Below are 25,836 nucleotides of genomic sequence, written 5' to 3' on the forward strand. Positions count from 1 at the left end.
CCATCTTGGTGAAAGACTGGATGCCTAACCGAAGGGAAGGAGCATCATGGAGATTGCACAGTAGCGTTCTCCAGACTTCAACACCTAGAGACCTGTAACAAATTGAGTGATAGTCACTAGATTTGTCAATTCCGCACAGGGCTGTCTTTCCCATTGGGCACGATGGGCACTTGCCCAGGGGCCCAACCCAATGGGACAGATGGTGGGGATCAGGGCGGTGGGGTCCCTTGTAGTTTCCTACACCGCTGGCTGCTCTTCCGGCATCGTGAGCCGTGAGTGGCTGGCCAAGACAACAGCTCCCGAGGTGCCCTGCAGGAGGACTCAGAGCAGATCACTCACCCTAGCGATGAGCAGCCCTCCTACCACAGTGCACATGGCCGGTGACTGACACTGTGCTGAACTGCTGGGGGAAGACATGGTAGGCGCTGCAATTGCAGCACTCAGCATGTGCGGGGGGCTCCTGGCAAACTAATTCACTGGGGGTGGCTCCCAGCAAACTAATTCACGGGTGGGGGGCAGTGAAATAGTTTGCCGAGGGGCCCTCACTAATGTTAAGACAGGCCTGATTCTGCATAGTATCTCCTTGGCGGTTTTCCAGGATTTAATCTCTCAGAAATTTTTATTGTCCACAATACACTGGTAGCCCCAGATTCAGATATGTTACAAACAGTTCTTCTGCATTTCAGAGTCAAGATTTTTCTTTAATTTCTGCTATAGCTTTGAATATAACATCTCTTGACAATCTTTCAAGTTTCTTGTAATCCAGAGTCTGTACTTGGGATTCCATTCCTGGGACCGGGTTCGGCGGGATCCCAGGATGTCAATCCCGGGATTGGAGGCTTCAATCCCGGGATTTCTGGACTGAAATGCACATGCACATTTTATCCCTCTCTGCCAGATAGAACTGAGCATGAGATGTGCTCGGCTCATGCGCTGCCCAGAAAACATGCTGTGTGGCTGTGCAGCATGAAGTTAGAGGTCATGCTGCACAGCCACACACCGGCCGTGAAAAAAAAATGGCCCACGATTGGCCTCCCTACGCTGTATGCTTTACTAGGCAATAACCAAGCACTTCATACACTTTGAATCCAGCTTGGATGTTCTCTGGTATGTACAGTAAACAAGGCTGCAAATGGGGAAGGATGGTTGGTCAGGAGGTGCCACAAACAGCTGCTGAGACTCTGCAGGGCAGGGGGACACTGGATTGCTCCTAGAAGAAGAGTGATGTGGTGGATCTGTGTCCTCCATCACTGAGAATAAAGTTGCTGACATGTGGGTCATAGTTGAGTCGGACGCCAGGGTGAACGTGGCCCATACACTTGATACTTCATGAAAAGCTTGGCCTGCTGTACGGGCACGCTGGGTGCTCCATCAACTGCCTTGAGAGCAGAAAGATGTTTGGGTGTCTAGGCGTCACAACATTCTGGCCAGATTCGATGGCAGTAACTAAAACTCTATTTGGGAGACTGTAAGTGGTGATGAATTCTGGATCTGCAGTTTCAACCTCGAGACCAAACAAAAGTTAGCTCAGTGAACCCCATTGGAGGTGAGCCGTCACATAGGTTTCGATGTGAGTGCAGCGTGGCCAAGCAGATAGTGGCTGTTTTTGTGGCCACAACTGATCATATAGCTATCCTATCACTTGTTCAGCTGCAAACTGTCACTGGGACTGGCACGCCAACCAATTCTTGCGGCAAGGTTGGAAACTATTTTCAGGCACTGTAATAGAACTCACACTCGTGTTCTTCTCCATCAGGAAAATGCACCTGTCCCAGAAAGTGGTAAAAGTTATGACCCATTAATCCTGGTCTGGTTCTCACAAATGAACTGCAAAATGCAGGGGATTGTTTTAACTCACCAGAAGCTGCAGTGAAGACCTTCATCCAGAATGTAGAAGTCTGCTTCACACTGGCCCAGCTGCTTCACGAAGTGGTTAGAGCCTATGCATTAATTCCTCTGGAGAATACTTTAAAAAAATGTAATGTTCACTTTGTTTGTAAATAGCATCCAAACAAATGAGTGCAATGAGTGTAATAACTAGAGCATTCACAGATTTGCCAGTCCTCTGTGAAGTTTAGTTACTAAGATGGGAGTTCTATTTCAAATGGAGATGTTTCTATGGGCAATCAATCAGAATCGGAATCTTATTTACTTACACCTTCTAGAAGACAAAAGAACCTGGTTGGTTGCCCATAGACACATCCAATATGAATCAGAACTCCCATCTTAGTAAATAAACCCCTGTGTGTCACAAAAACAAGGAAGTTCACTCTAGTTGTCAGGGATTGGACTCTTATGGCTGAGCCTGAGCAGTTCAAACACATTCTGAGACTCCCAAAGTCTGCAGGATCACCTGGTCTGCAGCAGGAGATTCCTGTGAAACTAGCCAATGGGGTTCAGCTTACAGAGGAAGTGAATGTGCACTTTAGGTGCAGTGGCAGATGTGATCCCCCAGGTAAGGCAGCCAGCACATACATTGCATAGAGTATTACATGTATGTTTTTATATATATATATATATATATATATATATATATATATATATATATATATATACGTTCAAACCCACCCCCCCTTCCCCATACAATGTGAAGCCGGTGCTGTAGCCCACAGGCAGAGGCCACCACTGGTTATGATTATCACTTTCATCGATGACAGCTGCATGCAAATTGACTTTCAGAATAATTTTAAAAATGATTGGTTAACTATGAACATAGCCACGGAACCATTAGCGGTGTGCACACCTATGTAAACAAGGTCTTGTATATTTTGTATTCCACTTATTTTGCATTGAAAACTGTTTTTTTCCCCATTTGCATTGTTATGTGATCACATTATAGTAATAAGAGGGCCAGGTATGATTCACCTAAAGTTAAACTTACATTTCAAAACCCTTCCATGTCAGTAAGAGTGTGTAGCATTTTATATCCACACTGTATCCTTTCAAGAGTTCAAGAGTTAAGTATACATTCCTTATTTTAGTGTTAAACTGACATTGCCATAGCTTTTACTTATCCCTTATATTAATGAGTTATGCAAAGCAGGTTTCTTTGGTCTCTTTCCCTGTTCTCTTAAGAAACCTGAGCACAATTCTATGACAAGATGTCAGGATAAATGCAGTAAAATGCAGATCCTACCCCGCTTCTCATAACATTCAGGTACAAAGAAAATTACACTTCTTCATTCCATTTGACAAGTTTAACAATGCACCATTTGAAACACACATAATATCCTGCTTTTTGGAAGAAAAAACAGTGAACAATTAATGCAGTCAATTTATTGTGTTGCTATCTCTTAAGCCACCATAGAAATTGGTGAGAATGGCTCTCGATAGGGCTATTTCACAAGCTCTGGCTCCTGCCGGGCGGCGAAACCCTGCACGCCAAATGCAGTGCCGCACACACTAGTTATTAATGGACACAAATGTGTCCATTCACACGGGACGGTCACGGCCCGGGCGTCCGGTTGCAGCCAGATCCCACCACTGGAAGGGACGGCTGCCGGGCTGTGGCCATCCCCACCATTGAAAACTTCTGAGTGCTGCACGGCTTCTTGGTCGTGCGGGGTTTCGCTGTACGGCAGGAGCCGGAGCGTGTGAAATAGCCCATAACCTACTTACTGCCGTCCCATAGGCAATCTCAGCACAGTGATAGCTCTGCCGGTCAATGGGATCAAGCAAAGTCTGAATAAGACTTAAAGTAAGCTTACTGCAGGTCTTAGTTGTGGGCACACGTTGGAGCAATGCCAGCAGGATATGCCACTTCGTAATGACATATCGCATACATAGCTCAGTGAATGTGAGGGATTGCATTTGTAGGTAGGTTGAAGAAACTGATGTTTCTGTTGTTCTCTTGGACTTTATATGTAATATTTTATACTCACCCTTTGCATCCATTGTAGTGCACCCAAGTTCCTAGCCAGGAGTTTTTGTCATGTTTTTTTTTGGTGTTATCCTGGGTCCTGGACTTTTATACTTATGTGCTGTTTTACCATGCTCTGGTAGCAGTACTCTTTTATTTTTACCCCAGTTGGGGACTGTAGTAAATTTCCATCTCATATTGTAAAAAAATTCTTGACTACAGATCAGAACAATGACACAGAAAGAAAGCGCTCAGGTTAGACAGAAGAAATAACCAGTTCAAAGTTTTTTTTAAAAAGAACATATATTGTTTTATAAACATACAAAAAAAATTATATATATGTATAGATAAGTAGACACACAAAGAGAAAAATTGATAAACAATAAAATATAAAAAAATGGATTTTAAAAGGTACCGGCCGATACCATACATTAAAATACTGTAGGTATATAGGTATATATCCCACCGAGGTGATGGGGATAAGCTCAGAATCTAAAAACAAAACATGAACAGCACCCTAGGTATTAGTGGGTTAGGGTTAATCCTGCCATGGGTTAATTCCAACTTGATTTAGTCAATTCTCCAGAAAAAAAATAAAAAACGAAATTTTTGCATGCAGCCAGTCTGTTAGTAATAGATTATTAGGCAATGAACTTCAGCAAACAATGTAATATTTACAGGTTGCCAAATAACCAATTCCAATGGCATACAGGAATATACAGAAATGCTCCCACAGTTAGTTTTCTCAAACCTGTGTCCCGAATGGTGGGGGATAAAGCAGGGTCCGTTTTTTGAAAAGTGCAGAAAGGATTCAACTGGAGAAGGAGGCCGGTCGGCTAGTCCTTAAGAGCAGAGGTCTGTTATGGATCGACGTGTTTCCCCGCCAACTTATCACAGCGGCTTCATCAAGGATCGAGTGTGGCAACCTGTAAATGCCCTGGGGTGACTGGCCTATGCCAACCTTTTCGGGGTTCCGCGCCCCAGATTCAAACTTAGTATTAGGGACCCACCAGAAATGAGGCCACCGTGAAGCTGGTTGGTGGGCAAATATTTCTTGGCCAATTAATATACCAAGAGCCTCTATTATTGATTAATAATATGGAGTATGCATCTGCACCATGTATTTTTCGGTACTCTTTACCTAGAACGGCGCCCGCGATGTTCATTGCGGGCGTCGGGCCGAAAATCGCGGTCATCGCGGTGATTGAGGCATCGCAGGTGTTATTTGCGGTACAAGATGCCCGCGATGGCCGCGATTACACAACTTTTTCATCGCCCCCATGGAAAATCGCGGTGATTGAGGCATTGCGGGTGTTATTTGCGGTACAAGATGGCCGCGATGCACACGATTCTACAATTTTTTCATCGGCCCCATTGAAAATCGCGGTGATTGAGTTGTTTCTGAGGTACAATGACCGCGATGCCCGCGATTCCTCAACTTTTTCATCGCCCCCATTAAAAATCGCGGTGATTGAGGTGTTTCTGAGCTACCATGACCGCGATGCCCGAGATTTCGCGATTTCCCGCTCACACTCACATCTGTAATAGGTGGAATGACCCTAATTCTGCATAGTAACATCTGTAATAGGTGGAATGACCCTTAGTCTGCATAGTAACATCTGCAATGGCTCATATCAACTCTAATTCTGCATAGTAACTGATGTTTACAGGACAGTTTTCATAACACAACATGGTACAACCCCCTGTCTGAGACCGACCCCTTGTGACAGCTTGTCAGAGTTTCATTTTGTGGGTAGTTTTGTTGGAGATAAGAGCTGTGGTTTGAGAGAGAGTGATTTTTGCGCATTAATTGATTTTTGGAGAGTTGCTGAGCTGATTATTCCTGATTCCCCTCTCCTTATTCCTGTGGTGTCCTGTGTTCCTGGTTCCTGAGTCCCTGCTGCTGATTATTCCTGATTCCCCTCTCCTTGTTCCTGTGGTGTCCTGTGTTCCCGGATCCTGTGCTGGTTCATGTGATGGCATCTGGAGTGAACATGTATTTCTTGCCCCAGACGGAGGGGGAGGCTATATCATTCCTGCAGGACCATAACCTTTTGCCCAAGGAAGCTACTTGTGGCAATGGCCATGCCATGAAGCTGAGCCAGAAGGAGGGGATGTGGCACTGCCACGTCAGAGCCTGCAGAAGATAAGTCTGCGTGCGGGACTGTTCATTCCTGGATGCCGGTTGTCTTACGTCAACATCGTCAGATTTATATTCAACTGGGCAGAGGAGTTGACGACAGGTGACTTTTGTGAGCGTCACCTTGGGATCTCCGCCAAGACAACGGTACTGTATAATAAGAACATGCGGGAGGCGTGCCTCATGGACCTCATGGCTCAGCCCCAGCTGCGCATCGGTGGGCCCGACAAAATAGTCGAGGTCGATGAGACTCTTTTTGTCCGAAGAAAGTCGAATGTCGGCCGCATGCTACCCCAACAGTGGGTGTTTGGGGGCATCTGCCGGGAAACCGGCCAGTGCTTTGCCACGAAAGTGGCCACCCGGGATGCCCCCACTTTATTGGCTGCCATTGTTGAACATGTGGAGCCTGGCTCTACCATCTACAGTGACTGTTGGAGGGCCTACAATACCGAGAGGCTGGAGGCGGCAGGATTCCAGCACGCCAAGGTTAATCATCGATACAATTTTGTGGACCCCACAACAGGGGTCCACACACAAAACATTGAAAGAATGTGGGGGTCCGCAAAATGGCGCAATAGACGCCACCGGGGGACTGCCAGGCATTTGCTGGAAAGTTACCTCCAGGAGTTCATGTGGAGGAAGAGCTTGGGGATGGACAATGCATTTGAACGAATTTTATATGCTTTAACTTTTTTAGAAAAAGACACTTAAAATTTCATTGACTTTTCAGTATTTTAAAAATCGTTTAAGCCTTTCATCTTTACAAATTGAAATGTTCGGTACTTTATGCTTCTTTTTGAAGTAAATTACTTTATATCTTTTACCAAATGTTGTCTTCACTGTGTCAGTTGAGTGATTTTGCATGTATGACTGTATTTGCATACACACCTGAATTCGGCCCATTTCCTACTCTTCCCCCAAAATAAGTAATATCACATACCCTCCAACATGACCCATTCCATTAGGTACAAAATGCTCTGTTCCTGGACTTCCCTGCCAGTGGCAGTTACAGATGTGAGCCTGCAGCACAGTCCAATATTCAAAAAGGGGAGCCACACCAGCTGCCATCCCAAACATCACTGAGAGTTGATGTGACCCCCCCTCTTTGAATATTGGACTGTGCTGTAGGCTCACATCTGTAACTGCCACTGGCAGGGAAGTCCAGGAACAGAGCATTTTGTACCTAATGGGATGGGTCATGTTGGAGAGTATGATATCATTCCTGTTATCTTAAACATTGTTCACCTATCATGTATCACCCATAGATGTATTGTGTCCCTGTAAATTTTTAGCATATCATCTGCTGTCACCTCTCACACTGCTTATGTGTGACAGAGGATCACAGCACTGGTATTCCAGAATCATTTTAATAAAGTTAACATTGAAATCGCGGGCATCGCGGGCATTGAGCTGTATAATGTACACCTCAATGCCTGAGATGCCCGCGATGACCGCGATTTTATGCACTTATAGCACTACTAAAGTTAACATTGAAATCGCGGCCATCGCGGCATTGAGCTGTATAATGTACACCTCAATGCCTGCGATGCCCGCGATTTCATCCACTTATGTCACTCAAACTGGAAAAGTGCATGAAGGGAAGACAGGAAGTGTCCCAGCAAGCACTTCACTCAGCTAAAAGAGCAGAAGCCATTATCCTCCCTGCCCCTGCTGAAAAGTAAGTGACAAGCAGCGTTTTCAACAAAATTTGAAGAGTGTGGGGGGGGGGGCTGGGAAATGAAAGGGGGGGGGAGGGAGGGGGGAGGGGGGCTGATGGGTTGTGGGGAAGAAGGGTAGGAGGGGGGCCCAGGGGCAGGGGGAGTGGGCCAGAGGAGTAGGGGAGATGGCCAGGGGGAATCAATGTTAATATATAAAAAATCTGCATATAACACTGCTTGCTATGTGCACTAGCACATAGCAATGTATGTCACCATATTATCAGTGAGTGGCTTATGTTGCTATATGGTATTGCACATAGCAACCAATGTAACTCAGTGAAAATTACAGTGGATAACACTGGTTGCTATGTCAAATAGCGCATAGCAACATACGTCACCTGTATATATTATGTTTGTGACAAGTGTTGCTATGCACTCTTGCACATAGCAACCAGCATTTTACACTGTAAATTAACATTCAAACGGTGGTTGTTATGTGTAAAAACGCATAGCAACATATGTCACCAACTTATTATCAGTTGGTGACATATGTTACTATGCGTTTTTAAACATAGCAACCACCGTTTCAATGTTAATTTACAGTGTAAAATTTTAAATTCTCTTCCAAAAAAACAGATCAATCCAATGGACCATAAATTTACATAGGGTACTATGTCAAATGGCCCCCAGACCCCCACCCTAATTTTTGAAATGACCCCCTTCCCTTGTGTACCACCCTCACTATCCACGCGCACCCGAAGCGTGGCGAGCGCAGTGAGCCCCGCGAGGGGCGGCGGTACGCGTCCTCCGAACTTTTCATACCCCCACTATCCAGGTCAGCGTGGAGTTGAGAACAGATTAGTGTGGCGAGCGCAGCGAGCCACCGAGCCCGAAGCGTGGCGAGCGCTGCGAGCCCCGCGAGGGGACGCGGATACCTTCACAGGTAAGCACGTCCCTTCGGGGGCTTCACTGGTATACGCGTCCCCTCGCGGGGCTCGCTGCGCTCGCCACACCAATCTATTCTCAACTCCATGCCGACGTGGATAGTGGGGGTATGAAAAGGTCGGAGGACGCGTACCGCTGCGCTCGCCACACTTCGGGTGCGCGTGGATAGTGAGGGTGGATTAATATGTCATTGAATTTTGATTAATGCTGTTCTTGATTTTTTAAATTATTAGTAGCATGTCAATATATATATATTTTTTTTGTATTGCAGTTGCTGTTAAAGTTGGAAAAATCTGTACATTTGACCTGCAGTGATATTCCCAAATAAGGTAAATCCTGCTTAAATTGTTCTGCAAATTTACTTGTAAATGTGCCCCAAATGCCATTTTTGCCAGTGTACCACCCCCACTATCCACGCGCACCCGAAGCGTGGCGAGCGGCGGCGGTACGCGTCCTCCGACCTTTTCATACCCCCACTATCCACGTCGGCGTGGAGTTGAGAATAGATTAGTGCCCGAAGCGTGGCGAGCGCAGCGAGCCACCGCGAGGGGACGTGGATACCTTCACTGGTATACGCGTCCCCTCGCGGGCTTCACTGGTATACGCGTCCGCTCGCCACGCTTCGGGCTCGGTGGCTCGCTGCGCTCGCTACACTAATCTATTCTCAACTCCACGCCGACGTGGATAGTGGGGGTATGAAAAGGTCGGAGGACGCGTACCGCCGCCGCTCGCCACGCTTCGGGTGCGCGTGGATAGTGGGGGTGGTACACTGGCAAATGTCAATGATTTCTGTGAAAAATGGTATCGCATCACATCAGATGGCATGCAATTGCTTGTGTTTTCTTTTTCCAGAAATGTCAAAACGTGAATTGACCAATCACTTCTGGGGGAAGGTCATTGACATGTACAAGGAAAATAGATGCCTCTGGGAGAAAAAGCATAAAGATGACTACAACAAGGCAAAGAGGAATGAGGCATATCGGAAAATGGTGGCTTACTGTATTACACGGGAACCTGCTGCAAACATCGCCTGGGTTCAGAAGAAAATGACCAATATGCGGACAGTCATGGTGAAGGAGTTTAACCGAGTACTGCAGTCTCAAAGTTCAGGAGCTGATGCTGCAGACGTTTACGTACCGAAATTATGGTATTACGAGCGGATGAAGTTCATCTTGGAGCAGAGAGAAAGGAGTGGAACAGGGGGAACGGATACGGAGGACACCTCTTCATCCGGTGCAGTGGAGAGTGTGGACGTTGTAAGTATTTGCTGTGACGTGTCTTGCATGTAAGTGACTGTGAAATGACATGTTATTACCATTTGCCCTTTTTTTTTCTTTCTAGGAAGTTCCCCCTGAGACAGAGCAGGAGTCTGGGACAGTTGCGAAGGTGGACACTCCGACGACGGAGAGCACTGCACCCGCTCTCCCGAGGAGGCGCCAAAGAAGACAGCTGACCAGCACTGCTCCCAATGTCCAAGGGCATTGTTGCAGGTTTGCAACGGAGGCATTGACAAATCCCCCAGACGATTTTCAAATATTTGCAAATAACCTTGCCGTGGAAATGCGGACCATGGATAAAGACCAGGTCGTGCATGCCAAGCGGTTGGTATATTGCACTATGATGCGTGCAACAGAGAAAAGTCTCTCTGCTGAGTGCACCATAGAGCCATCTGCCACGAGCGTAAGGCAAGTGGCCCAAACGTCCAACTACCCCCATCACTACCCTACGTACAGTGCGTCGGGCTATGCTCCGCCTCACCCTTTTATGTATGCGCCGAGGCCCCCTATGCCACCAGTCACAGACCCTTCGTCTTTGCCTGGGACTATTTCAAGTGCTCTGTTGAGTACACAAAGTCCCCTCCCAGGTGAAGAGCGCGATTACAATTGATTCATAATTTGGCTTATTCGTTTTAAATTATTTTTTGCATGCAGCAATGTCCTTGTTACACTCTTTTCGTTTTTTGCTCCACGATGAACTTTGTAGCTCGTATACCATAATTTCGGTTACTGAGGGTCGCAGTATGGGACTCCTGAACTTTGAGCTGTCCGTACTCGTTTTGCGCCTTCACCATTGACTGTTCCGCATATTGGCATTTTGTTCTGTACCCAGTGCATGTTTGCATCATGGTTCCTTGTTGTACAGTAAGCCCCATTTTTTGTATGCCTCATTCCAATTTGCCTTGTTGTAATGTGATTTCTCCCATGAGGCATCTATTCTCCTTTTTAAACTGTGAATGACCTTCCCCCAGAAAAAATTCTTCCCCCGTTTCTATTCCCAATAAATAAAAAAAACAAATAATTTAAAATTCATAACTTGTGTCGTGTCTTATTTCATTGTCTTTTAATTGAGGGATGCCATGTAATTTTATGTGTTTTTCTACTGTAAGGTTGAACCTGCATGTATTTTAATTTTTTTGTCCTTTTGAAATTGAGGGATGCCATGTATTTTGTTTTTTTTTTTGCTCGCCCATCGCGGTCATTGCGGGCACATCGCGGCCATGGGCACCCGCGATGCGACCGACACGCGACACGATCGTTGATCGCGTCGTCATCGCGTCGGTTGCATCGCGGGTGCCCAGTAATGTGGCCGCGATGTGCCCGCAATGACCGCGATGGGCGCCGTTTTAATGTTATCTTGTCTTTTAATTGAGGGATGCCATGTAATTTTATGTCCTTTAATATTGTAAGGTTCAATCTGCATGTATTTTAATTTTTTTTTCTTTTGGAATTGAGGGATGCCATGTAATTTGATGTTTTTTTCTCTTTTAAGGTTTTCCCTGGTAGAAATCGCGCTCATCGCGGTGATCGCACGCACATCGCGGCCACATTACTGGGCACCCATGATGCGACCGACGCAATCGTTGATCCCCCCCATAAGCTCCTGCCATGTACAGATGGATGAAATACAATCTATAGTACTTAATAAATAAAGGTATTATACTTTGTATTGTGAGGGTTAGCAGCCACACTCGTGCACTGAACAATGCCATGCTGTTAGCTGCACAGGGTTACCTGCCTGCCTGAGTAACAGGAAAGTATGACGCACTCACTGGCTCACGATGGTCTGACAATAACAGATGGAACGTGGCAATATTTTTCTACTAGTTTGAGCTCTCTCCTACATCAGATGTTCTCAGGAAGATCTGGCGCCATGCCATCAGATTCAGTGTAGTAACAAGCAAATGTAATTAAAACAATATGGACTATTGGATACATTGCCATGGCAGCAGAACTTGAGATTGCATCTTTTATACATGTACTTGTGCCTTTGAGCATATTTTGACAGATGAGAAAGATAATTTGGCAACTCCTTGTAGACCTGGAAAGTACGCCAAACACTGCTGCCAGTGACATATGTAATATGCTGAAGTGCCCATGCTAGGGGTTCATCAATTATTTTATATATGTATAAAAATAAATAATATATATTATTTCTTCTCCACTAGACAAAACTTTAAAAGCCTAAAGACTGAACGTATCCTTGACAAACATCTCTTTGCTGCATGGACAGCACTGGACCCACAACCTATTATTTTGTAATTGGCGGTCTCAGCTGCCGTTTATCTGGCACAACCAATCAAAAAAGAAAAAGAAAAGGGGGTGGTGCTAACAACTGAACATGGTTATGTTGATAGAGTAGTTGGGGGGGGGGGTGGTGGGTGGGTGTGATGATGGGGTTGGGGAGCGCTGCCGAAATATTCCGGCAGAGGGTGCATATTTTATAGTTACGCTACTGAATTTAGACCTGATCACACGGCCGTGAATTTGCAGTGTCCAGCATTCAGTTAAGAAGCCTAGTGAATAAATGTGCCCCTTGTGTGAATAGATGCGTACATCTGTATATCTGCAGCCGTGTGAGTTTGTCCAAACGCCCTCGCAAGCCGCTGTCCATCAAATTATTTTTTTCACAACTCATCGCAGGGCCAGAGACTTACTCGGCACTGAAAAAAAAACCCAGGCATATCTGGCATGTTGCTGATGTCACACACCCTCTCCTAAAACGCTTAGACATGCCTAGGGTTTTACTAGGCATATGTAGCTGGTTTTTTTTTATTTGCATTTTTCTTAGCACTCACACTAAACGGCCAGCTACAAACCCCCAGATACCTACTTGTCAATCACCATGCAAACGGCCAGCGATAAAAAAAAGTAGCAGGAGTTCATGCACAGTCGATTGCGGCCCAACAATCAGGTCTGAATTACCTCTGATATAACAAACAAATTCAAATACTCACAGATTACTTTTTTATTTATGGCAATGATAAAATAAATCAGTTATTTTCTCTGTAAGCATTCTGACTAGCCAAACATATTCTGTATGTATTATACACAGCTTTCCACCTATTACTGTGTACGCACAAAAACACCACTGATACCTGCCCATGGCATAATTCTGTCAAGTCTGATGGGACAGTGGGAAGAGTCGGGGAAAACACTGCAGACCTTAGGATTGCATTCTGAGCTAATGATTGATTGATTACCTACTTGAGAGTAGCAATGCTCATACTTTACCACAGTCAGGGCCGGTGCAAGGCACCGGAGCGCCCCAGGCGAGTCGGGGTGGGGGCGCCCCGGTGCCGGGGGGGGGTACCTGTCCTGCGGCTGTGTATATAAAGCTTGCGGCGGCGGCGGCAGCGGGGGGTCCCTGCAGTCAAGAAATAACGAGCGCTATCCGCCTGGCTACGCGGAAGCGCTTCTGTTGTGAAAACACTGGCCGCACGGCGCACGCTGATTGGCTGAATCTCAGCCAATCAGCGTGCGGACAGTGTTTCCACAACAGAAGCGCTTCCGCGTAGCCAGGCGGATAGCGCTCGTTATTTCTTGACTGCAGGGACCCCCCGCTGCCGCCGCCGCAAGCTTTATATACACAGCCGCAGGACAGGTACCCCCACGGCACGGGGGGGGGCGAAATGCCACCCTCCAGTGGCCGGTGCCCTAGGCAAATGCCTAGATTTGCCTAGTGGTGGCGCCGGCCCTGACCACAGTCCCAATTTACAAGGAGCAGTCTGGGGTTTTGGCACCCAAAAAGAGGTGTTGCTTTGTCTGAGATAGGCAGGTCATATGAGTGCATATTTTTTTCCGAATTTCCAAATGCAATCAGGAGAATCTTCCAATGAAATAGAGAATAGAAGTTCTTTCATTTGCCCTATTACGTTCAAAACTTTCTGGCATGTACATTTTTGCATTCAGGATGTTGTGGATGTTCCCCGTTTCAGTCACATAACATGTAAAGCAGGGGCAAAATGTGCATGCTTCGCAGAAGCAGATGCAGGGCCACCATGTTTTTGCTCGCATCGGCTGCTTGTAATGCCATGCAGCCGCCGTAAACCAACCCAAAACTGGTCCAGACGCTCCTAAGTTCTCCGGACTGCGCCCACCAAATGTCACGTCAACAATGACCCATAGTTGCCAATCGCTGTCACTCAGACTGTGGTTGCATTTTCCAGAATCAGCAGGGTCTGGGACTCCTTTAGCGCTGACTCACTGCATATATACAGGAACCTGACTGAGGGGGCAGCATATTGCACCAGCGCTGCATGGTTCTCTACAGTTGTGAGTATACCTCGCAGGGTTTGTATCAAAAACAATACAGCAGTGGACCAGTGGAAAAGTTGTCCATAACAACTAATCAGCTTTGAGGTAACATTTATCAATTACATTCTATAGAATGATAGGTAGAAGCTGATTGGTTAACCTAAGTCTATAGGGCTGGCACTGTGTATTTACATCCAGTGCTGGCTCCTAGCACCATCAGAACCCTGCTCCCACCCCCCCATTAAATCTAATGACTATCTTAACGTTTGCTGCTGCAGGCAATTTGATTCATTGATTAAGCTCCATTCTTAAAAGCCAGTGTTTTACTCATTCATGTGACATTTTCTGAAGCACAAAAAACTGTAATCTGATTAACCTTTACATACATACATACATACATACATACATGTTCTTCGGAAAGCTGGCATATTGGGTATAGTGCTAAATTTATCCAGCTAAATTTGAACATTTACACAGGTTCAGTGTCACCAGCTAAAAATAATTGATTGTATTTGTTAAAAAAAGAAATAGCTATAACGTACTAATAGCCCAACAAAAGATGTCATTTAAATGATTTAGTGTTTATTTGTACTGACTTTAGTGTTTGTTCTAAAGACTAATGCTGGATATTAACTGCATTTTGTGCCTCATTCTGAGTCACATGCATTACATAGATTGTATTTATTTATTATTTATTTATTAACAGTTTCTTATATAGCGCATACATATTCCGCAGCGCTTTACAGAGAATATTTGAACATTCACATCAGTCCCTGCCCCAGTGGAGCTTACAATCTATATTCCCTACCACATGTACACGCACACACAGACATTCTAGGGTTCATTTTGTTGGGTGCCAATTAACCTACCTGTATAATTTTGGATTGTGGGAGGAAACTGGAGTACCCGGAGTAAACCCACGCAAGCACGGGGAGAATATACAAACTCTGCACAGTTAGGGCCATGGTGGGAATCCAACCCATGACCTCAGTGCTGTGAGGCAGTAATGCTAACCATTACACCATCCGTGCAGCCCCGTATGTACAAAGATACTGCTCCGATCAGGACACAGAAAGATGGTGGTGACTGGGAGGTGGCTAGCAGTGAGAGCAAAAATGGTCTGTCCAGTGGTCCTGGGATGGGAGTGTCAATGCAAGCCGATGCGTTCAGACACACAGATGCAGGCATAGGAGGCCGCGATCTGACGGAGAAACTGCACATGCAGCAGATATGGTGTCATTTTCAAGAATATAAGAAGGAACTGATCGGTATTACAAAGTGCGCAAGTGCTAAAAGGGGGCATCCCAGTCCTTGTACGTTTGTCCGCACAGATGTTCACAAGGGAAAGAGTGTGTACTGTAATCAGGTGGGTGACTGAGAAGAGGTGATGCTGTGCGCACTTTTGCGTAACACTCATTAGATTACTCTACATAAAATAAACTGTGATTTTGCCTCTTTCCCATTTATGACGGCCATTTCTTCCTTTTATCTGGCCTGGTGCATGACATGGGCAGCACCCCTTGTTACGTTTCATAGTCATTCTTAATTACAAAGGGTTTGAGGGCATTTTACCATTGGATTTCACACCACAGAACATGTATAGATAGGGTCTGATTCTGAGTCACACGCAAGACCAATAGCACATGCATGTGGCAAGTTTCGGCAAACTGAGCACGTGTTGTGCCATTCATATACATCTGTGAATTGGGCATTTCTGGTGGCAACTGGGCGGCTACTTTGTGATCGTACACCAATGAGTGATACGGGAGTATTTTATTGCCAGGGGACCCGGCATATTATAAGCCATGTGTATGCCATCGGCTCAGCTGCTTCTGAAGGCTCTTTTACGATGAGCATGAGGTGAATGCAGTGATGACAGTTGCGGCTGTGGGTGGATGCGAAGGGACATAAATCTGTACGGATATCTGCTTTACCATAATATAGTCATTCCGGCTGCCATGGCCGTACACACTTGTGGCTACTTTGTGTCAGAATCAGGCCCTTTAGGTTCCCTGTACTGCAAGATGTAGCAAAAAAACATGTCCGATCAATAGCTGATTTCATTGGATCTCTACATCCATGAATGACAGTATTCTCTTTGTATCGGGATTTGCTCTCCTCACTTGGGGAAACATATTTGCATGAATGGAAGGTGCTGTTCTGGGATAGTTGAATATTCCTCCTCGTCCTGCACAAAACAAAAACAAGAATTCCAGTTACTCATACCACTTTCAGACAGAATATACCCTAAATCCTGGCTTTTACTTAGGATTTGAGTGACAAGTTGTTTTTCAGGTCACATCCTGAACCCCTTTTCAAGCAAATTACTGGGTCAAGCATTTCTTCATGGTAATTTGCTGATTAACACAGGTAATTCTTCTGGGAGGGAATTCTCGGGTCGAAACCCCCTTAACCCCTTCAGTGGTGGGTTTTTCTGGGGCAGGAGTACCTAAATAGGACAGGTTTTTCCTGTCCCATAAAAACCGTCCACTGATGGGTTAGATGAGTCCCAGAGCGCTCCCCTCCCCTCTGGTGACCCCCCACAGCCCCTCCGCTCCAGCGGTCTTCAGCAGAGCTCCCCTGCCTCTGCGGCCGCTGGCAATCATAGCAGCACAGTGACCGGCAGCAGGCGGCAGGCTCGGGGATGTTCGGGAGGACTCGGACGCCTGAACACCCGAGCGATCCCGAGTCCCCCGAGCTGTGCCGAACATCCCCGAGCCTGCCGCCATCTCTCCCAAAGTAATGGCGGCGGCAGGGGAGCTCCGGCATATGATCGAGGGAGCGAAGGTGAGGGGGGGGCACAACAGTGGAGGTGGGGAGGGAGCAGCCTAGTGGAGGTCGCTGCTGAGGTGATGCGCTAGTGGTGCACATCTGCAGGCACCACTGGCGCACACCTGTAGATTTGTGGCATGCCCGGAAATTTTCCGGGACTGGCCGCTGCGGCACCGCAGCTTGGCCCGGAAAATTTCGGGGACTGCCACTGAAGGGGTTAAGTCTTAAGTACCCCGGGTTCCCTGGAGCCTTAATCTGGCTTAACATTGGTTCCTATGTAAAATCAAGTCCATCGCATTATAATGGCATACAATGGACCCGATTTTACATAGGAATTTAACATTACATACAATGCTTACAATGTAAAATCGGGTCAGTCGCATCGCATGCCATTTTAATGGCATGCGATGGACCCGATTTTACATTTGTCGGGAAACCTAAAAAAAAGCCCGAAATCGGGTCGGTCGGGTCCCATCGCATACCTGACGTGGTACGCGTCCTCCTGACCTTTTCATACCCCCACTATGCACGTCGGCATGGAGATGATTATATAAAATGTGGCGAGCGCAGCGAGCCACTGAGCCCAAAGCGTGGTGAGCGCAGTGAGCCACTCGAGGGGACGCGGAATACACGTCAAGTAATGCGCGTCCCCTCACGGGGCCCACCACACTTTATAAAATCTTAAAAACAACTCCACACCAACATGGATAGTGGGGGTATAAAAAGGTTGAGCAGATGTGTACCGCGTCGGGCTGGCGTGGATAGTGGGGGTTTCAAATGCATCTTTTATTGTGCATGAGACGCACTAGCGCACCACCCCCCCTTGTGCAGGAGACGCACTCGCTTCCGAACCCCTAACCCTGTCTGTCTCTCTGAAGTGGACACAGGCAGGGTTGCCGTACCCTGCCACAATAATTGCTGAGACGCAGGAGCGTCTGAGACGCTCCTGCGTCTCAGACAGATGGAGCGCTCTGCACCGGCGCCTGCATGATCCCCTCTCCGCCGGCATTTACCAGAGCAGGAGATCTGGCGGTTACTGGAGCTGTGTGAGAGGCGCTCACTTGGCTTGCCAAGGACAGAGCTGCAGCTCCTAGGGACAGTATGGTGACTAGCTGCCTGACAGGGACACTACGCTGACTACGCAGGGCTGCCGCGGAGTCACTACGCTAGGCAGCCGTTGGGCTACGCTGACAACGTAGCTTAGCCTACGCTGAAAACGTAGCATAGCCTGCCGTGAAGTGATAAAGTGTCTAGTTTTTATCGCCGTTATCACTTCACCGAGCTTAATAAATCTGCTCCTGATAACCATGGGCACTAACTATGCTATCCCTGGTGATAATTATGCAAGTGGTTATCACTAACAAAGTCTTTCTCATGCCTACTTATCAAGCGTCTCGGTATAGCACTAACAAAGAGAAAAAAACAAACAAAAAACTGTTTATTGTTGTATAAATAATTAGTTTTTGTTTTGTTAAGATGAGTTGTTGTGTTGTTGTTATTATTATTATTACTACTACCATAAGCCCATGAATTAAATATTACTTTCTTTCCTCGCTCCCCTTGACCTCATATCCCCAATTATTTCTAGCATATCCCATCCCCTCCGGCCACTCAGGCAAGCATTGATTTTCTGAGATGATTATTAACCTCAGCCATTTTAAAAGTAACATTTCTGGGTGAAGATAATTGGATTATGAAGAAGATAAATGCACAGAAAGGCAAATATATGAAGTCCTACAGCAATAATTTTCTTTATAAATTACTTTAACATATGATGTGGAACACGCATGTGAAATAAAACAAAGCAGAATTGTACAGCTCAGAGTTTTGCTTATACAGGACTCAGATGCTTTAGATATTACTCATTTTATTCCTGCCTTCAATAATAACATAGGAGGTTATTCTGATCGTAGCGGCCAAACGTGCGTACGTTCGCTATTAACGTACGCTATCCGTACACGGCCGTTGGGGATAAGTCCACCCACAACTCAGCCGCATACGTACGGCCAGAAACAACGTCAAAGGGGAGTGGCGTACAATTGTGCGTACGCCAACGTACACGGACGGGCCAGCCCTTACACTCCGACAACTGGCGTACAATTGAGCGTACACCACCGTTTACGGACGTCTCTCGTCCGTCTTCCCACCGACTTCTTGCGGCTATCTGAGCGTACGCCAGCTTGCACGGACGGGTCCCTATTGTTTTCAATAGAAAACTCAGCTTATGTCACCGCTCGTGAGAGTGAGCGTACGTCCGTGTACGCTGACATACCCTTCACATATATGGACCTGCAAATCTTGCCTTTCAACTATAATTATGAAAATTAATTAATTGATTGAATTAATTAATGTGCAAAATAGTGGGCATGGGCTTAAAACATTGCTGAAACATCCTTTGTAGGTGTTAGATGTGGTTTATGTTATTGTATCATAAATACAAAACCTATGTTTGTATTAGAGTGAACACGTTGACACATGTCGACTTGTGTAGATTGAGTGTGCTACTGTGTAAAGTCTATGAAAGCACGTAGTGAATGTGTATAACTGTTTAACAAATACCTACCTTAGCATATATAAGCAGGTCTTAAAAAGATTCTTAGCTTAAATTAAACAAACCTTTAAATGTAGAGAAGTATAGAAAGATAAGCTTCCAATGTGTTTGAGTGCTGTGTGTGGCTTGCAGGTAGTGAAATCATGGTTTGGACTTAATAGACTGCAGCATTGCTTATTACATTCAGGTGTATGTGTTTGAGTAGTAATCAGCGTAAATTAGCAAACCCAGGCACACGCTGGCATGCGGTATCTGTAGGGGTGGTCTGAGATGGCGGTTGGCGGGCGCCTGTTTTGTGTCCGAAATGAACGGTGCTTTAGGCGATCGTGCGGTAGTAGCACCGCTCATTTTTGGTGCACACCCCCGTGTACGCCCATGTTTACACCCATTTTCCATCATTGTTACGGCCGCTCCCCTCAACACGCCCCTATGCCGCCCCCAATGCCCGTACACTCGCGTACAGGTTTTTTTGCACGTAGAGACCCGTCCGTAAGCGTTGTGGAGTGTTCGCGCCTGCGCATTAGCGAATGTACGCATGCGCAGATCATAAAAAACCCCGGAACGTACGCGTACGGCCCGGCCACACCAACCAGAATAAGGCCCATAGAGAGCAGTGCACCAGTAAATTTCGCTAGTTAACAGTGTCATTGTATCTCAGACGGGAGTCAAACCATCGGCCAGTGTGGTCTCCACCCACTCACCGTTTATAGAACTACTCTCATAATAGCCATCTCTGGAAAATCCGGAAAGACTGGAAGAGTTGGAGGTAGAGGCGGTGTTGTTAGATCTGGTTGATTGGTAAGAGTCTGATGGCGTCAAACATATGCGGCCATGTCTTGTGTCCACATTGCTTAGTCTACTCCAATCTGAAAAACAAATTATATATTTTATTTATTTATAGCCGTTTCTTATATGGCGCACACATATTCCGCAGCACATTACAGAGAATATTTGAACATTCACATCAGTCCCTGCCCCAGTGGAGCTTACAATCTATATTCCCTACCACATGTACATGCACACACAGACATTCTAGGGTTAATTTTGTTGGGAGCCAATTAAACTACCAGTATATTTTTGGATTGTGGGAAGAAACCAGAGTACACCCACACAAGCACGGGGAGAATATACAAACTCCGCACAGTTAGGGCCATGGTGGGAATCAAACCCATGACCTCATTACTGTGAGGCAGTAATGCTAACCATTACACCATCCGTACATTTTATACTGCTAAGCAAAAAAAAAGTATGTAATGTGTTATTCTAATTGTCAATCAAACATAGGGTACTGAGACCACAATATCAGCCAGGTTCGCCATCAGGGGGGGGACTGCTGGTACTGGAGTTCTGGGCCCAGACTGTGATGGGGAACCTCCTCTGGCTCTTACCATCGATACCTGGAGCTATAGAGATACACCTTTTTTTCAGGATCTGATATTCCGGAACCTCTTTTAATCCAGATACATCAGGTGCCAGGGGGTAGTTATACTATGGGAGGGCTGAATTTGACTGCAGGAGGGATAAGGACCCAATTTAAACCTGTACGCTAGGCTGCCTATATATACCAAATTTAAACACCAATAAACAAAAGCTCAGAGATATATGATACCCAGAGTCAGTTTGTAGTGTTGTTGTGTAATTAATCTTGTCACCAGTCAGGTGACCAGTTAAATAGATAAAAGACGTCACTGCCAGATGCAAACTCCCTGTGCACAAAGCAAATAGAGGGCTCCAATGCTATTTACTGAGGAGATATATATATATTACCCTGGGTTGCTGTTACTATGGAATGCCCAGCATCTAGCTAGCAACTCGATAAGAGGCTTATCACGTAGCCTATACATTAACTTAAATGTGTGATCATGGAGACGTGTCTATTTCACAATATGTTGGTAGATTCTTCTGTGTATACTGTATGTTATAGCTCACACAATTAAAAAAAAGTAAGGTGACATACAGATGGAGCGCCTGTCATTAGGCATCGGCAACCGCCAGATCCCCTGCGCTGGCGATCGCTGGCAGAGAGGCCCTCCATCTGACTTGGACGCGCGAGCGACTCACATGCACGTGCGTCCCAGACGCAAACCCTGCCCATCTCCGCTTCAGGGAGACGGGCAGAGTTAGGGGGAGTGCAGGGGACTGCGGGCAGCGACGGGGAGACGGCAGAGGGCACCGGTGATCCCCGTGGGAAGGGGACGTGCAAGCGTCTCGTGCACGCGCGTCCCATTCCGGCGGCTGGCAGGTCCTGGTCTTTGGCGATAGAATCAAAGGACCTGCAAAGCTGACAGGGGCTCCATCTGTAATAAATGACAGATGCAGAAGTACATGCAGCAGTGTGTATTGGCAGTTTCCTACGTGTGTCTTTATGTAAATGCTGATACAAAGTATTTCCATTTTGTACATCCCTGCATGCCAAATGTGCAAGGACTGAGATGCCAGCTGCTAGCTCCTATGCTCGCTGTAATACTGGTATGTCCTTATACACCACATTTGGTTGCCCCATACAAACTTTCACCAGCCCAATAACAGGTGCATTCCCTCTGTCTGATGCCGGACTCCTATGCCTGCAGCTCTGCAAATGTGAATGCAGCCGTTTTCATTGACACGCTCATAACACACCCACTGAACGGACTATGTTTGTGTGCATTTCTATCCACCTCCCGGACACCACCCAGGAACACCCATCACTTTTCAGCGACATATCTGATACCCTCCATCTCAATCACAACAGTGCCTTTGTGCATACTCTGTGCAGTGCAAGCGCTGTACACGTTTTTAGAACTCAGTTGCACAAATATCAATATTATGACATGATTGCATACATTGCATGTGGTTCTGAATTAGGCCCATTTTCTGGTGTAGTTAGAATAGCATGTACAGTATAAGATGACAATAGTGAGACAAAACTGGAGCGAGAACCAATAAAATATATTTTCCATCTGGTAATTATTTACTATTGGTGTTAATTTATTTAGAAATTTGCTGTTGATTGCAGCTTTGTTTTTTTTTTATCTGAATAAAAAAAATGTGTTCTTTGCCCTATTTTGCCATCTTGTCATTGTTTGTACAGTGACATTTTCATTATTTTATGGAGGGTAAGGGAAAGCGGCAGCCCACCTGCCAACACTTCCGACTGACACCGCACACTGGCAATTCGGTCACAAATATCAGACGTGTTTAAGAATGCGGATACAACCAGTTCAGTCATGAGCCGGGAATATGTCAGCCACAAATAGACTTTCCACACTGATGTGTCATAAAGCACCGGATAAAGGTTTCTGCATTGTTAGATATGACACATGATTCCTATTGATGTTGCCGTTACAATGTTTTAAAGCAGGGATATGGTCATTGGGTCCCCAGCATGATTGTCGACAAGCATTACGTCAACACCATTAGGTCGACATGCATTTAGGTTGACATGACTTAAGGTCGACATGCAGGAAGGTCGACATGGGTTCGGTCGACAGGGTCATTAGAGCCATGCAAGGGGACGCAGTGCTACGTTTCGGTGTTCATGTCGACATGACATGTGCCGACAGGCAGTATTTCATGTCCTACCATCCACTAGGGCGTGATTGGAGAATAATTTAGTGTGCCAAGCGCAGCGAGCCATGCGAGGGGACGCGGTGCTACATTTTAGTGTTTATGTTATTTTTTTTACTCTTTCAATGTCGACCTTACCCATGTTGACCTAATGACCCTGTCAACCTAAAGTCATGTCGACCTTCCTGTATGTCGAATTTAACTCATGTCGACCTAAATTCAGGTTGACGTAATGGTGTCGACCATAATGCTGGTGACCTAATGATCCATACCCCTAAACCAGTGGTTCCCAAAATGTGTGCCGTGGCTCCCTGGGGTGCCTCAGGACACTTGTATGGGTTCTACGGGTTGGTTGTCCAGGACCAATTCAAATTACTGTATGTATGGGTAATTATTTATGGACAAAACCAGTTCTGATTTCTGCCAATAATAAAATATGTACAAACAGAAGCAAATCCTCCCCTTTACCACACAACCAACGAAGGATCACGTATAAACACAATCTATTTATATATTTTTTAAACTTTTTTGGTTTGGCCTAGGGGTAGGGGTGAAAAAAATCTGATACTCTAGGGCAGTGATTTTCAACCAGTGTGCCGCGGCACACTAGTGTGCCGCAGCCAGTTCACAGGTGTGCCGCGGGACAGCTGGTCACGGCGAATCACCGGGACTGGAGAGAGAGGACGCCTCTGTGAGAAAGGTGAGGCGTCTTGTGATGAGAGGCGGTGCAGCCGTGAGCAGGCTGTGAGGAGACGCTGAGACACTGAGAGAGGGGTCACGGCGGGATGCAGGCAATCCCCTGCACCCTTTAAAAAGAATTATATTGCCGCTTTGCCGTCCCATGCTCTCCCCCAACCATTTCAGTGACACGACACTGACTTACTTCACGATGCCACCGATGACAAGGAGCTGGCGCACAGTTATCCCGCCGGGGCACAGTACACCTTGACCTCACCCACCACCAACGTGATTACTGGAGCCGGCGGCGTAACAATAAATATTGCGCGCCCCCTTCCCCCCCCCCCCCCTTAAAACACCCCCCTAGGGAGCGGGCAGGGGGACCCGTGCGGCGCAGGTGTACCTGTGGCAGCACTGTCAAGAAGCTGCGGTGAGAAGATTCCCTTCGTCGCTGTGTACTGAGTTGGCACCGGGTGACCGGGTCCCTGCAGTGTCTTGGAAATAAGAAGTCTGCTGGGCGGCGGCGCGGGAAGCGCTTCTGACTTTAAAACCAATGTCCGCACGCTGATTGGCTGAATCTCAGCCAATCAGCGTGCGGCCAGTGTTTTCGAAATCAGAAGCGATTCCCGCGCCGCCGCCCAGCAGACTTCTTATTTCCAAGACACTTGCAGGGACCCGGTCACCCGGTGCCAACTCAGTACACAGTGACGAAGGGAATCTTTTCACCGCAGCTTCTTGACACTTAGACACCCGCACGGCCCCCCCTGCCTGCACCCTGCTGCCCGCACCCCGCTGCACCCACAAGGAGGGGGGAGCTGGGGGCGTAACAATAGTGCTATAGTTACGCCACCGTCCCTCCCTCCAGTATTACAGATGCAGCAGGGAGGGAGCACACACCGGAATGAGATCCTGCCTCTCCGTGCGGGAGCCGGCGCCCACGCAGCCCCCGCTCCCCCAAGCAGTGGCGGGGGCTGCCTTACACAAGCTACGCCACTGCACACTGGTGCACTCTGACTGCTGCAGCTGTTGCTGCATAAGAGACCCGCCGGTGCTCTCCTCCCTCCCCGCTCATTCAAGTATAGGCTCACAATACACCGGCTCACACCAAGGCACAGTACCGCCTGTACGGACCCGCCAGCTATTGCCAACCCTGCTTTGAAGCACAGGAGTGCAAGCTTCTTCAATTCAGACAGTGAGTTACCTTGTCGATGTGTGACAGCTATCGACGCAAAAAAACCTGCAGTACACTGAACGTTGCCAGTACACTGAAATGCGATTAAAACAAGTAATATACTACTAACTGGCTGGTGGGGGGAATCAAAGTGACGCCTGGCAACCCTTCCAAACCCCTCTGCTCTCCCCCTCCTTCTCTTCCCCATCTCCTTCTTTCCCCCATTCTCCTCTTCTCCCCCTCTTCCCTAAACAATAAAAAGGGGCTAAGAGGGAGTTTGTGGGCTTTGTAGGGGCTCTGCAGGGTCCAGACTGCTCCGAAAAGCAGTGGTACACTGAGCATTGTGGGCATATCAGCAAATTTTTTAAATAGTTTTTCTCTTGAGCACATTGGTGTGTCTTGGCGATTTTAAAGTCTTGTCCGGTGTGCCGCGACCTGAAAAAGGTTGAAAATCACTGCTCTAGGGTGCAGTGATGGTAAAGTAATGTATTAAAGCTAACTATTACCCTAACAAAATAAGTTCTTACCTGAATAATTGTCAAGTCGGCATCTTCCACAGCAGAGATACATCCTCCATTGTTTCCTTACATTGTCTTTTATTAGACAGTGAAACACAAAAATAAAAAAGCCTAATATAGAAGAAAATATAGACAAAATTAATATTTCTTTACATTGCAGTTAATTTAGAAAAATCATTTATAAATCTTAGTACTGTACATGTATGTTTTACTGTATTGCTGTCGTTTAGGGGGTAAATCTTTGCTGCGTAGCAAGCCTTGCTGAATAAAGCGGCAAAATTTGCACCTTTGCGAATCAACTAACCGCCGGCCACACTAATGTCTACCCGCTGCACACACACGATTTTACACACACGCATGTGAATGGATGATTTTGCATAAACATCCATTCGCAGCATGCGTGCATGAAATCATCCGATGGTCACCAACCATCAAATGATTTCTAAGGCGTTCAAAAATCTAAG

General features: G+C 46.5%; 1 protein-coding gene across 1 annotated transcript in view; it reads right to left on the bottom strand.

The window, feature by feature from the left end:
* Positions 1-13,478: 13,478 nt before the first annotated feature.
* Positions 13,479-25,836, bottom strand: part of ADGRG4 (adhesion G protein-coupled receptor G4) — a 91,200-nt gene continuing 78,842 nt past the window's right edge. Inside the window, exons 20-22 of the mRNA XM_083159492.1 lie at positions 25,382-25,483; positions 20,161-20,325; positions 13,479-16,324 (exon numbers count right to left, since the gene is read on the bottom strand). Of these exons, the coding sequence (XP_083015618.1) occupies positions 16,197-16,324; positions 20,161-20,325; positions 25,382-25,483 (395 nt within the window). The 3' untranslated portion in view covers positions 13,479-16,196. The remainder of the gene's footprint in view (positions 16,325-20,160; positions 20,326-25,381; positions 25,484-25,836) is intronic.

Source organism: Crinia signifera, chromosome 9, assembly GCF_055691185.1.
Source record: "Crinia signifera chromosome 9, ASM5569118v1, whole genome shotgun sequence".
NCBI lineage: Eukaryota > Metazoa > Chordata > Amphibia > Anura > Myobatrachidae > Crinia > Crinia signifera.